A 13,768-nucleotide genomic window follows, 5' to 3' on the forward strand; every position below is an offset into this window, starting at 1 on the left:
CGATCCAGCGTGCCCCAAGCGGGAATATTCCAGGGAAAAGGTTCCCAGTATGAGGGAAGGCTTCACGCCATTCGGCGCGAGGGCCGAGACCGACCAAGACAGGCAGCTGGCCGTGGTGGTTGAGGAATCTATGTCTAGCACCTAGAAGACCATGGTGCTATTACTTCCTATGCCGAAATAGTGATACTTTCTGCTGTGTGATCATCCGTGTTTGACCTAGATAGGACCTAGGTACATAAATATGGTCACACATAGACACTTAGACAGAATTAAAACTCCTAAAACAAGCGTAGATTGAGAGTTTAAAACAGAAGCAGTCGATATTTTACTTTACCTCTGTCTACTTATCTACTTACAAACATAATCGAATTAGCAAATAAAGACCAACTATCGAGCCGCATGGTCTACCAGTTCGTATTTGGCAGCCAGTGAGAGAACTGTACTATATTTTCAATAGGTAGGTACTTAGGTAGTTAGATAGATAAATTTAGTAATATTGAAAAAAAATACAATCAACTAATAAATACGTGTAAATTACCAACAGTTTCATAGTTATTATATTTCATTTAGAAATGTAAAGAGAAGTTTCGTTCGCGCATCGATGAGGGAAGTGAGTTGTTAAAAAGTGTGTCAGTGCAAGAGTGCAGCGGAAGGGAAAATTACGACCTGCACAATAGTTGCAGCTACATTAGGTAAGTCACTTGTTTTTAATAAATAATTATACTTACTTATACATATACATATACAATACATATCCTGACCTCTCATTATGAATATAAGTACCTACTTTATCTGAAAACTATTTCCTTTGGGACGTAGGTACCCTTACTTACAGGGTGGTATATTCAAGGGGCAGAAAAGGTACCTACCTACGTATAGTTTATAGGAAAGTATCTAAGTACCTGGTGACAAATGTCCACTAGTATTGTCACCGAGAGGCAGGAATGAATCGCACAGACAGAATTTGCTTCGTGTTAGTTTTAGTTAGTTAGGTAAGAGCGCTATCGGTTGTTGAATTTTGGGACGTCGTACCTAATAAGTATCATTATTACTTAACCTATTTTTTTAAGAGATACGGGACTGGAAAAGTACCGAAAAATGGGCATTCAAGGGTGAAGTAACTCTACATATAAGTAGGAACCTACAAGCACACAATGACATACCTACGTAGTGTGTGTAAACACAGTCCCCACTCAGAGGGATTTTGTAGAGCGTTGTCGACGTCTCCACAGTAGTGTCGCGGGCGTGACTCCAATTATTACAAAAATAAGAAAAATATATTATTGCAGTGAAACTTTTAAACAGGCAAAGATGGATTACATCAGTGGATGGTGCAGGAGTAAGCGTCGCCTGGACGGGGTGACCGCGGTGGTCACGGGTTCGAATACCGGCATTGGCAAGGAGACCGTCAGGGAATTCTACAAAAGAGGTTAGTACTTACATAGCTTAGCTACCGGTTAGCATATTTTTGGGGTACTTAGTTACTACTAGAGTAATAAGTATAATTTATTAATCTCTATACTTACCTCTAAGTACATATAATATTCAGCACGCAACTGAAAGTAAAAACTGCTTTATGAGGCACGTTTTAACGCATGAAAGAAAAAGAAAGTGCATTCGGACGACCATTACAATGAGTACCTATAGTTAAGTAACTACTAAACAGTAAAGTATTTTCTTTAATTGTCGCGCGTGGTTTATACGTAGGAAAGTCATCATTTACTTATCTTAGATATGTAAATGAGGTTGGCATGTTGTACAACCAGAGTTAGAGATCTCCTGAATAAAATCAAGGTAGATAGGTAGCAAGGTAGATAGCACGAACTATGTAGGTAGGTGACACAGTAAGAGGCACACAGTAGATATAGGGCATGGCTAAAAATTTGATTAGGTACGTTCTAATATACCTAGGTACCTAATGGAAGTGACTATTGTCTCGTCTCGTCGTTTTAAATATTATGGTATACTTAAAAATTATTATTGTGTTTGTATGATTCTAATTTTATACCCTCTTTAATGCCAATCTTTTTACACGTGTAGCCTGTGGGTCAACTACACGCAAAGGGCTATCAATTCCCTGCGCGTCCAGTACAATAACGCCTTTAGGATGTTGCTGGGGCTGCCGCGACACTGTAGTGCGTCGGGCATGTTCGCGGAGGCGCGCGTGGACGGCTTCCATGCCATTGTGAGAAAAAGGACGGCCTCATTGCTGACCAGAGTGCGCGGCAGCACCAACAACATCCTAGCAGTCATCGCGGGGCGGCTCGATGGCCCAATACTGAAGCACTGGGTAAGTGTCATTATTGGTACACTTACAGTATGTGGGAAGTCGAGTCGTCCCATAGCTACGTTACCCTGACATGCTATATTGTTTTATTCGGATCAATTGTATTTAATATTTCATTTTTTATCAATTTAATTTATATTTTACACAATTTATCCTTATTATTTATTAATGTGACATTGTTTATTTATTTATTTTTATTTTGTTTTAAATATAGCTAAATAGAATTGAACCGATATAAATTAATATACTCTATGAATTATACTAATTAATTTTAATTGTGATTTATTGTGATGTAATTTTAATTTTAATTAATTTATTGATTTATTGTGATCTAATTTTAATTTTTAATTATAATTTTATTTTTAATTTGATTGACATTGCATGTACTATGGATCTTGTTATCTGAAAATAAATGTTTTATTATTATTATTATTATTATTATTTAAACACTACATTACACTCGATCTTTATAGGAAGCTAATGCTACATTGTTTAATTTAAAATAAAAAACCGCGTGATAATATCTAGTTTCCTAGATGCTTGTTTGAGTAAAGATGCAGCACCAAGATAGCTCGATAGGTACGTAGGTACTTATGCAAAATTCGCATTCATTATGCGACAATAGCCGTAACAAGAAGAATAATGCTTAATTTAGTCATATCTAAGTAAGCATACATTTGATCATATTATTCTTCAGACGTATAGATCTATAGGTACAGGGACTTTAACTCACTTAAAAACAATGCTATAGGTAGGTACGCAGGCATCGGAAGGATTAACCAAGGCCTAGGACGTGCTGCGGTAAACTAGGGTACCTAGATTATCTATACTTACTTACTTATGTGGTTATCGTGACATAGATTTATAATACAATAGTAAATATACCTACCTACATACCTACTTAGGTACTTTAATAAATATTTATTAACTTGTTTACATTGGTGACGTTTTTGAAACTAATTTAAAATCTTTTAGGTCTTAATAGGCCCAGTTTCTTTTGAGTGGACTCAAAAACTGAATTTTGATTCTGACCAACTTTGTAAACATTATGCAACAGCAATTTATTTAGATTATTACGAAATAATAAGTACGTCCGACAAAACCTGGGGCTATTTGGTGTCAGCATTTTGTAAGTGGAACTGTTTCTTTGCTCATCATGAGTGACTGGCACATAACATAAAAAGTAATTTCCAGGTGCTCGGGTGATAATGGCTTGTCGCAGCGTAGAGAAAGCCGAGGACGCCCGCAAGGAGATCATCTCTGAGTTCTTATCCAACGCTCGGAGCGAGGAGAAGCCAGGATCTATAGCGGTGGAGCAGCTGGATCTGACCAGCCTTGCTTCCGTCAGGGCCTTCGCGGCCAGGGTGCTCGAGAATGAACCAGGTTTGTAGTTACTGTGGTTGTGGCATAAGCCATTCATTAATAGGATAATTATGTAAGTACTTATCGTAACTTATAATCATCATCTCAGCCGACGCGACGTCCAGCTAGGCCTCCCCTAATGTTTTCCACCTTTTCCGATCGGAGGCGGTTCGCATTCAGCGCTTCCGCGCGGAAATAACTAGATCGTCCATCCATCTCGCGGGGAGCGCCCAAAGCTGCGCTGGCACGCGGGGTTCATTCGCTTATAAAACTATTTCGGTTACTTAATTTGGTTAGTCCACTCTAGATCTCATTATTTCTGATTCGATCACATAGAGACACGCCGAGCATATAACTAGCCCGTTCCATAGCTCGTTGAGTGACTCCGAACTACTAGCCTAGTGAAGACCCTAACTTAGAGACCACGTTGTAGTTACCTATCGTATATCTATCTAACATCCAACTGCATAACAATGTTACCACCACCCAGAGCTAAGCATCCTGGTGAACAACGCGGGCGTGATGATGTGCCCGGAGGGGCGCACAGAGGACGGGTTCGAGACGCACATGGGCACCAACCACTTCGCGCACGCTCTGCTGACGCTGCTGCTGTTGCCGCGGCTGAAGAGGAACGCGCCGGCGAGGGTCGTCTGCGTGTCCTCGTATCTACATCAGAGTGAGTTTCATGGGTATTTTTTCTCAATACATATTATTTGATGCTGGTACCCCACTTGGCTATTCGTATTTCTCAAAAAGTCCATAGTCCATGTGTGGTCAGTTTCGCCATAATTATTGCAGTTTTTGCCTACAAAATGCCTATTTGGAAAATATAGCCAAATAGAAGTTTTGGTAAATACGCAAATAATTAGTTACAAATAGCCTAGTGGGGTGGTTGCCTTGTGAGCAGCATTATGTGAATTTTGTTTGCTTATGGTGCTTCGCAGCATAAAAGTAAATTAGATATGATGTACTTTATAATAACTTAATTACACGCACCTGAGTCTTAATTTTGATAGATATTCAACATTGATGTGATTTTTACAGCATACGAGTTGGATTTGAATGACATGAACTTTGAAAACACGAAATACGACGCTTTGAAAGCCTACTGCTGGAGCAAAGCGGCCAACGTCTTGTTCGCGAAGGCTCTTGCAAGGAAATTAAAGGTAAGTACCTACCTACCTAAGGAATCCTTATGTACTTATTATTATTTACCTAACTAGTCATATTTATTTCTAATCATTAACTAAAATTGCCTCATGTAACAAGTAGAACCGTGTCATTATTACTTTTAGATGCGCCTGCACAAAAAATTTCTATGATATAGGTACTTACCTAGACTACCTAGGCCCTACATGTAAATCATTAGTTTAGTGCCTCCATTTATTTATAGTCATTTACATACCTAGATAGGTTACCCATGATTAAACTTTGACGAGTTCTTTAATGGGTTTTTGCATGATGCCATTAGAAATTGATTAGACATCATGAAGTCTCATCATTGTTCCATAGATTTCTAAATTGGATGTCATAAAGGTATACTTACTTATATAACATAACTAACATAATAAGTTACTTAGGTACTTACATGCACTTAGCAAATCCATGAGTAGGTATTATATTAAATTCTAAAATGATTTCACTTACTGTCTCACGATAGGGGTGCTGATTAATGACACTACATTTATACTGTCTCGCCTTTTTTGGACAATATAGTTACGTTAATCGCAGTATCATTATTAAAGAGCGAAAGGCGTTCTTCTTGACCTTTTGATAATTCACAGGACAGGGTACCACGGCACGGTACGTAATAAGGACCAATTTACGCAGAGTGATTTGGGTTATGGGGGTTTCTCTCTCTCTATAATATCTTTACAAAAATGGAACGAACGAGAGCTGTCTTGCATTTGGTAGTAACTAGGTACATTGCATTAATGCAACGAGATAGAGTCGTTGCTGCAGAGTAGCGTGCCCCGATTTTGTATCGTTAATTTAATCTTCGTTTATTGCAAGCTAGAGAGACCCCCAGGCACAAAGTTCATGAACGTGTTATCATTATCAGACAGTGACATATCATTTACCTGCCTTCCGTGAAAAGGAGCCTACCTACATACAATTAAAGTGAAGGACTACCACGTATTGTGGTAAACTACCGTATTAAATATCAAGCATATTATTTCGCATCTTGCTGACCTCGAGAAGCCCCACAATACATTATAATGTTAAGGTTTCGCAAAAGAAAATCTACAAAATTATTCAGGCACTAGGCTGTAGGAAAATTAACTTGCTTAACGGATGGCGATGATAAAATTCCAGCCGTATAAAGGTAGGTAAAAGTAAAATAAACAAATAAGTCATCTAAAGGAAGCGCTATTGTAGGTAGCTTACTCAACACAGCTACAGCCACATAGCCACATTATCAACCGTCTTCGAACTTACGTCATATTTTCCCCAGGAGCACGGCATAGACAACGTGACGACCTACAGCCTGCACCCGGGCGTGATCCGCACGGAAATCAGCCGCCACTTCAGCACCACGTTCCTGAAGGGCGCCACGTGGGCCTTCAACAACCTCATGGCCTGGTTCGTGAAGTCCCCGCGCTGCGGCGCCCAGACCTCCATCTATTGTGCCATAGATGAGGCCTGCGCGGACCAGAGTGGACTTTATTACCAGTGAGTACCAGCGCCCCATGTAGGAGAAGCTATGCGATTGAGGGAAGAAATCTGCCCTAGACGAAAGCGAAGATGACTGTGTATGTGAGGTGTATGTGTATGATGGCATGGGATGAAGTCCAAATGTGAAAGTTATTGGTAATCCATCGTAGACCGTAGAGCTAAAGTCTTTTGCTTTCTGTATGTAATTCGGTCAGCTGATGAAATATGAAGTTTCGGACGGCTTTATATCACTCACCCGGTACACAGACGAAATAGAGTCCTGGCTTTTTGATGACCCCCCGGGTTCGGCTGGAGGCATTAATCAGAGAGTGCATCAATCTAATAAGGTATTTTTTGTACACAGAGACTGCGCCGCCTACCCGACGTCGAAGCAATGCAGAAAGGACGAAGTGGCGGACGAGTTCTGGCTGAAAACCGTCGCCGCTCTCAAACTGGGCAGCTATAACGCGTTTGGTGACGACGATCCTACTGATGACATTTTGAAATTAAATTAGTCATTTTATTGGTAACCTTTGTAACTAGATGTAAACGTATAACAACACCACCGGATCGGATATCAGTGTTTCACCGTGCAGGGTACGATAATAAAAATATTATGATAATGCAAGCAATATAAAAAAGCTTATTTAAGGCGTCTATCAATATTTTGTTTTACGTATAAGGAAGCAGGACGAAGTTGTTCAGATTGAGGAGTTTTGTCGGACACTTACAATACGGGTGGTGCACCAAACTGACCCACGACGCAAACTGGCTTATCTGGCGGGATTTCGCAACTTTTCAAGAAATTACCTGGGTATTAATTTGTATGTATGTGTTAAGTAATCTATGAAAGACCAGTTTATTGCTTGAAAATTATTGTTAATTTTATGTTTAAGGTAAGAGTATATAAATATAATATTATGTATGTATACATTTAACTATACATACTAACGAATAAAGGTAATTAATTTCTTTAGTTAATGATATCTTTTTATTGTTTAAATTCAAATTCAAATTCAAATTCAAATCATTTAATTCAGACTCAAAGTCCATAAGTTAACACAAATAATATTCACAATCAAATTTAAACACAATAAAATACATATACATAAATTTCTAAAAATAATCTATGATATTAAAATAATATTTTGACTGCAGTCCTGTGTATCATACTACAGTGGTTTAGGTACTGGCAGTCAAACCTTTCCGCGAATGCGCTCAGGATAGTGTTGCGGCTGGCGCGCACCCGGCGCAGCAGTGACGAGCAGCGCGCGCGCATGGTCGCGGGGAAGCACTGCACTGCACCTGACCTTTAAACCTGACTCCTTTTAAGCTAGCATAATCACTCTGAGAGGGGTTATGTTTCTTTTTCCCAGACTGTACTGAACAAACTTGATTGAATGTCTGTCAGTCTACCTTTAGTTTAAATCCTTTTTTGGTCATACGCGTCGGGAAGTAATTTCACTAAGTACTTTGCTTGACTCATCGTCATCACCTCATCAGTCGCCAACCGGTCCTACAGGGTAAGTAATATAGTATGGTCGTTTTGGTATTAAGTACTTAAGTAGTACAACATAACCAGAGCCACTATAGTGACGGATTAAGTACCTACAGTCTGGAACAGCAAACAGAGACATTATGAAACCACCTTCCCAGGCTGCGCAGAGTGATGTGTCGATGAAGTGGAAATGTACTTATCTCTTTTGTCAACTATACAATGTGCCACTGTACATTTAGGTGTAGTGTTTCTTTTCTACATAGATTGGCTACTAGGTAGATACATAGGTATCTGAACTTGTAACAAACAAGGCAGTTCCAAAACTACGAATTGATGTTGATGAATGTTCTTTTATTAAAATTACGTAGGTTTCATATTGTGTATTTAGTTATGTATCAAAAGAATTCGTTGAACATATCCAGTACTAGAGTTTATCATAAAAAAGCAATCTAGTGTTTTATTCAACCTATTCATGTAGGTATAATAGGCTACAGTCCATTCTAGTCACATTAACCCACTTATCATTCAAAGGAGGTCTCACGACTTGACGACGACGACGCTCGACCACCCAATGGCCTTGACTTGACACCTAAATGATGTTTATTTTGTAAATGGTTATCGTTTGTTAGCCTTAAATATTAGTTTTTAACATTAACAATACGTGTGTATATTTACCTACGCTACGAGAGGGAAGTTTAGAGTGGGTATGGGTTGTGTATTTATTTAGGAGTAGAGTTCCGTTTGTATGAAGGTAGGTACACTAGTACTACCCTACCTACAGCCTACATTCTTAAATACAAAAAAGACAATGAAAAATTACTATTCATACTACGGTGGTAAAGATAGATGACCCAAACAGCTACCTACTTACCTATACCAGCCAATAGGATTACGAGTGGTAGAATGAGAACTCAAAGCAAATAGGTTTTTTTATCATTCGCTGAATAATGTTTACAACAAATACCAATATTTAACGTATGTACATTAACACTTAGGTAATGGTTACGGAAACTGCACCCATTTTTCTCAAACTATGTACTAAGAATATAATTTTTGATAGAGCTTTTGGTGGATTATCTAATGTTGGAACGTTTTGCAGGAAATAAACTTAATAATTGGATTATGTTATAGTTATAAAATATTTATTAGGTACATAAATTATTGTAGCACACAACTACGAGTAATGTAAAACACATTTTACACTGGATATTTAGGTAGGTACTTCTGAATCTTCTAATAGCCAGCCACATTTTATTCATATTTTTTAGGCCTTACTGTGAATTTGAGACATTAATATCGGTTTATCGGTACATGTAATATTATGTAAACAGATTTTTACAAGTTAGGTAGTGTATGCTAACTAATTTTCGAAAAATATCATGTTTAATATCGATGAAGACCACTGCAGATTAATATTATCAGATTCAAAGTTACACAAGGAATTGTTTCGTTTTATACATAATGTACATAAATGCTGTTTGATAAACATAATACATTGACTACTTAACAGAAATATTGATATTATGTACAGGTTAACATGCACAGCACCATAAATGGCTGTAATAAAACTAAATAACAAAACAATTAGGTCTTACAACTCATTGTATGTTTCAGACCCAGTATAAATTGACTAGGCATACACTATTTTCTTTAAAACTTCGTAAGAAGCATTTATAATGCCCCAACTTAAAAATGCCCGAGAAATATTCAGCCAAGCCCCATGATAAAAATTTGCTATCCTAAAATCGCGTTTACGCATTATGTACTTAAATTCATAAACCATTGTTCTGTGTGGCCCACCCAGCTCACACTGCATTGCAATCTTAATCACATTCAGGGGATAAAACAAGGTACTAAGGAATGCTCCTATAGTGGCTCCAGCTAAGAAATGTTGGAAGCTTTGCCAAAATACACCCTCTTGCTTTGGTAGCCTATCTCTGACTTCATCACGAATTAAGAAGAACATAGCATTAGATGGGCCATTCCGCAGCATTATTGGCACAAGCCCTCGGTAGAACTCTTTGATGCCATAATGCCTGTAGATATACAATGATGCATCAGCTGTATTCTTGAACTTGTTGTGGTATTTAGGATGGATTAGGAGAGTCTGTATGCGTTCAAATGGCATGAGAGTGGCCTCACAGCAGCCTGCAACTACTCCAGCTACGGATTTGGCAACAATTGGATTTACTTTGTGGTGAAGTAGCGGCTGGAGACATTCATCATAAACCCCAAACATGAGCGACATAGACACTGATCTCTGCATGAGTGGTGGAAGCATACCTCTATACAAGTATGCAAGGCCCTCTTTCTGAAGTTGGTTGAGGGCAAATGTTGCTTCTACTCCATGCATCATCTGTAATTAAGATAAGGACAGTTATATATATAGCTAGCTATAGCTAATAATAAGAGTTATAGTTAAGTATAATAAATATGTATGGAAAGTATCACAATAGTCTTTTGTAAAAGTGGTGATTGGTGTACAAGTAACAAAACTAATAAATTTTGTACCTGTCTAAATATCAGTTTGTTCAGAGGGTAGCTAATGAGGATGTTGCAGAAGGCTGCCCCTCCACCACATAGGAACTCTTTGAAGCGATCTGGCAGTGGCGCCCTGGTGACTGGCACCTGGGGGACCATTTCACCTTCATCCAAAATAGCAGCATCCATGAATTTTAAGTCAAGATCACCCCTTCCAGGGGCAGTGGTCGACATTATTTAATCATCACACAGATTACTCTTTTCTGAAAAAATAACGATAAAAGTTTTAAAGTACTGTAGTTGGAAAGTCTGTTTCAGGATAACCTCACCCAAATCTTACAGACAGAAATCACTTATTTATAAGATACATCAAAATGGATTATTAATTTGATGGTCTCACAATGAATTATTTATTGTTTTCTTACCTGTAAAAACCCATTTGGGATGCATAAAATATTAGTTTTTTGTAGTCAATGCCATAATTTACGTCACCACAATGAAAATTGATTGGGGTTATCTATGAAATATAAAAGTAGTTGCACACGTATGAACTATTTTGTAGGATTTCCCAAAAACACCCAATTAAGTTAAGTTATTTGAACATTTTTAGCCATAAAAAGTAAGTTGAAATTAAAATTGATAGTGCAGTGCAGCAGACATTGAAAGATTTGACAATACTAAGTCTGACTGACACATGTCATTGTCAGTTAATGTCAGTTTTCCTCATGTATTCGTGTCATGTCTACGATATCGTATTCTGAACACATCCTTAACCAAAACAACTTCATAATAATAACTGCATGCCTCTTCTGGTTACAGAAGTTTTATGTTCCTTGCTCATCACTTGCATTCAAGCAAGAGTAAATTTTATTAAAGTTATGACTTGTTTACTATTATGAACTATATATACTATTGTTTACTATTAGATGATTCTCAGTTTGGTTTCCGTCCCGGTCTCTCAACGGATTCTGCCATCCTGGCATTAAAACATACAGTAAAATACTATACGGAACGTGAAACAACCGTCTACGCATGTTTTCTGGACTTAAGCCGGGCTTTCGACTTAGTAAATTACAATTTACTATGGAGAAAACTTTACGAGGCAAATGTCAACAGTCAAGTGGTGGATCTGTTGAGATACTGGTACGGAAACCAAACGAATCACATTAGATGGGGCGACATCATGTCTAGCGAGTATAGGCTAGAATGTGGTGTGCGTCAGGGTGGACTTACTTCTCCCGATCTGTTCAACCTTTATGTGAATGACTTGATTGTGGAGCTGAGGAGCACCAGAATTGGCTGCCACATAGGTGATGTTTACATAAACAACCTGAGTTATGCTGATGATATGGTGCTCCTCAGCCCCTCAATTGAGGGTCTTCGTAGGCTTTTGGACACATGTGCTCGTTATGCTGAAGCGCATGGTCTAAGGTATAACGAGAAGAAAACGGAGATGATGGTATTCAGATCGGGGAAGGGTCCTGAGAGAGTACTTCCACTCTTTTTAAGGGGGGCGCCAGTTCGGGTTGTGGAGACATTCAGATACCTGGGACACGTGCTCACGTCAGATCTACGTGATGATGCAGACCTGGAGAGGGAGCGCAGGGCCCTGGCCGTCCGCTGCAACATGCTCGCGAGGCGGTTTGCTCGTTGTACTGAGCAAGTAAAAGTAACTCTGTTTAGAGCGTACTGCCAGAGCTTTTATACTTGTCAGCTCTGGCTAAACTACACGAAACGCGCATACTCGACTCTTAGGGTTCAGTACAACGATGCATTCCGTATACTTCTAAAGCATCCTCGTTTCTGCAGTGCGTCAGGCATGTTTGCGGAGGCTGGGGTTCCTGACTTTTTTGCAATAATGAGGTCACGTGTTGCGGGCTTCTGGGACCGAGTGCGCTCCTCCAGCAATACCATACTGCAAGTGGTGAGTGACGACTTGAATGGTCCATTCTTTAGGCACTGGCTAGCTGTGCATCGTGGTGGGAACGTTAAATGACATGAACTTTATCCAAAGTGAAATCTTATTATATACATATATATTAATATTGTCTTTTAGGGTGAATTCGTCCAAACATCACGTTACACGAGAATAACTATACCGGGATTAAAATTATACGCGAGTAAATATCTAGGATAAGTACATTTGCATTCTACCAAGTTATACCATGATTAAATTGAATGAACGAGGAACGAAACTGTAATGCAACTAAAATAAAAATAGCTGCGTTTCAAAGCATGCAATAGAAATGACATGCCAACTTAGTTTGAATGGATTATAAAAGTATGAAATTGTTTATGTTTTAAAATTTTATTCGCTGTTGTTATTCTGAGACATTGCCTTTTAACGTACTTTTGTTTATGTTTTGACAGATGTGTTTATATGTCATTATGACGGTTTTCTAATCAGCTGATGTGCTGCCGCCATTACAAAATTACTCTCGGATAACCTCGTTACACGGTCAATTTTGGCGGTATAACATTTTATTCTTGGGATAAGCTAGTTATCTTGTTTTCAGGTTTGGTAGAATGCAAAATCTGCTTACTCGCGAGTAACTGGTAGTTTACTCGTGAGTAAATAGTTACTCGACGTTGGCCGAATCCGCCCTTAATGATATTTACTTTTGTATCTTTTAATTTTAATTTTATAAATGTAAATGTAATTAGGATATGATATGGGCTTTTTACACCTGAAATAAAGATATATTATTATTATTATTATTATTATGTTGTGTCGTTCCCACCTCGGGACCATGGGGTCCCGGGCATTTGGAAGGCGTGCATGGGGCCGAAGCCAACACGTAGAGGCCCGTTTGACAACATTAATCTATATGAAATGTGACACCAACCGACGATTTTCCCTGTTTAGACTATAGAAGTAAACCCAAGGAAAATCCCCGGTGAGTGCAGGACTATTGTAGGATATGGAGAAAACGAATACAGGGTTATGGAATGGGGTGCTAAATGGACTGGGTATCTGGGACTATGGAAGGACTATGGCCCCTGCCTGGACCTATATGTTTCACATACGGATAAAAAGGCAGGGGGTGACTCGCACACACATTAAATGGGCCCCCCAAAACAGTCGCTAGCACATTACAGTGACGTAGCAACAAGGGGGCAACATGGCATGAGGTGCTGAGGGTGGAGAGGTATACCAAGGCTCTCAGAGCAATCGCGGATGCCGGTCAAGACCCCTACAAGCACTTACTGGATATACTTCCTTCCTCCGAGCATTTCTGCTCTAGCGGTACACCACTCAAGCCAGCCAATGAAGGCAAGCAAGAGGTGGGAGATCCTGTTCCTCTTCAGTGTTCACTCTGGACAACCAATAAAGGCAAGCCAGAGATGAGGAACAGGGGTTCTCCCCGGCATCGGGTGGGTGGGGTCGCTAATGCCCAACAGCTCGCCACAAGCTGCCCTGCCGCTTTATTATTATTATTATTATGTATAATGAATGGAGGTAGGCAAGACCACAAGATAGACCG

General features: G+C 39.1%; 2 protein-coding genes across 3 annotated transcripts; one reads left to right on the forward strand and one right to left on the reverse strand.

Annotated features, from left to right (window-relative positions):
* Window positions 1–565: 565 nt before the first annotated feature.
* On the forward strand, window positions 566–7,280 carry LOC105395107 (retinol dehydrogenase 12). Of its 2 annotated transcripts, none has more exons than XM_038108517.2 (7): window positions 566–692; window positions 1,306–1,429; window positions 3,482–3,670; window positions 4,140–4,325; window positions 4,694–4,815; window positions 6,105–6,322; window positions 6,669–7,280. In XM_038108517.2, the coding sequence occupies exons 2-7, from the start codon at window positions 1,312–1,314 to the stop codon at window positions 6,817–6,819; spliced, it is 984 nt and encodes a 327-aa protein (XP_037964445.2). In that variant the 5' UTR covers window positions 566–692; window positions 1,306–1,311; the 3' UTR covers window positions 6,820–7,280. The 2 variants fall into 2 exon arrangements, with proteins under 2 accessions (XP_037964445.2, XP_037964444.2); XM_038108516.2 differs by having other exon boundaries at window positions 572–692; window positions 1,290–1,429.
* Window positions 7,281–8,920: 1,640 nt separating this feature from the next.
* On the reverse strand, window positions 8,921–10,968 carry LOC119691284 (mitochondrial nicotinamide adenine dinucleotide transporter SLC25A51). The gene is made up of 3 exons (XM_038108478.2): window positions 10,709–10,968; window positions 10,314–10,546; window positions 8,921–10,158 (listed from the first exon to the last, which is right to left on the reverse strand). Exons 2-3 carry the CDS (start codon window positions 10,515–10,517, stop codon window positions 9,433–9,435), a joined length of 930 nt encoding a protein of 309 aa, XP_037964406.2. The 5' UTR covers window positions 10,518–10,546; window positions 10,709–10,968; the 3' UTR covers window positions 8,921–9,432.
* Between the last annotated feature and the right edge of the window lie 2,800 nt (window positions 10,969–13,768).

This window comes from Plutella xylostella, chromosome 15 (assembly GCF_932276165.1).
Source record: "Plutella xylostella chromosome 15, ilPluXylo3.1, whole genome shotgun sequence".
Taxonomy (NCBI): Eukaryota; Metazoa; Arthropoda; class Insecta; order Lepidoptera; family Plutellidae; genus Plutella; species Plutella xylostella.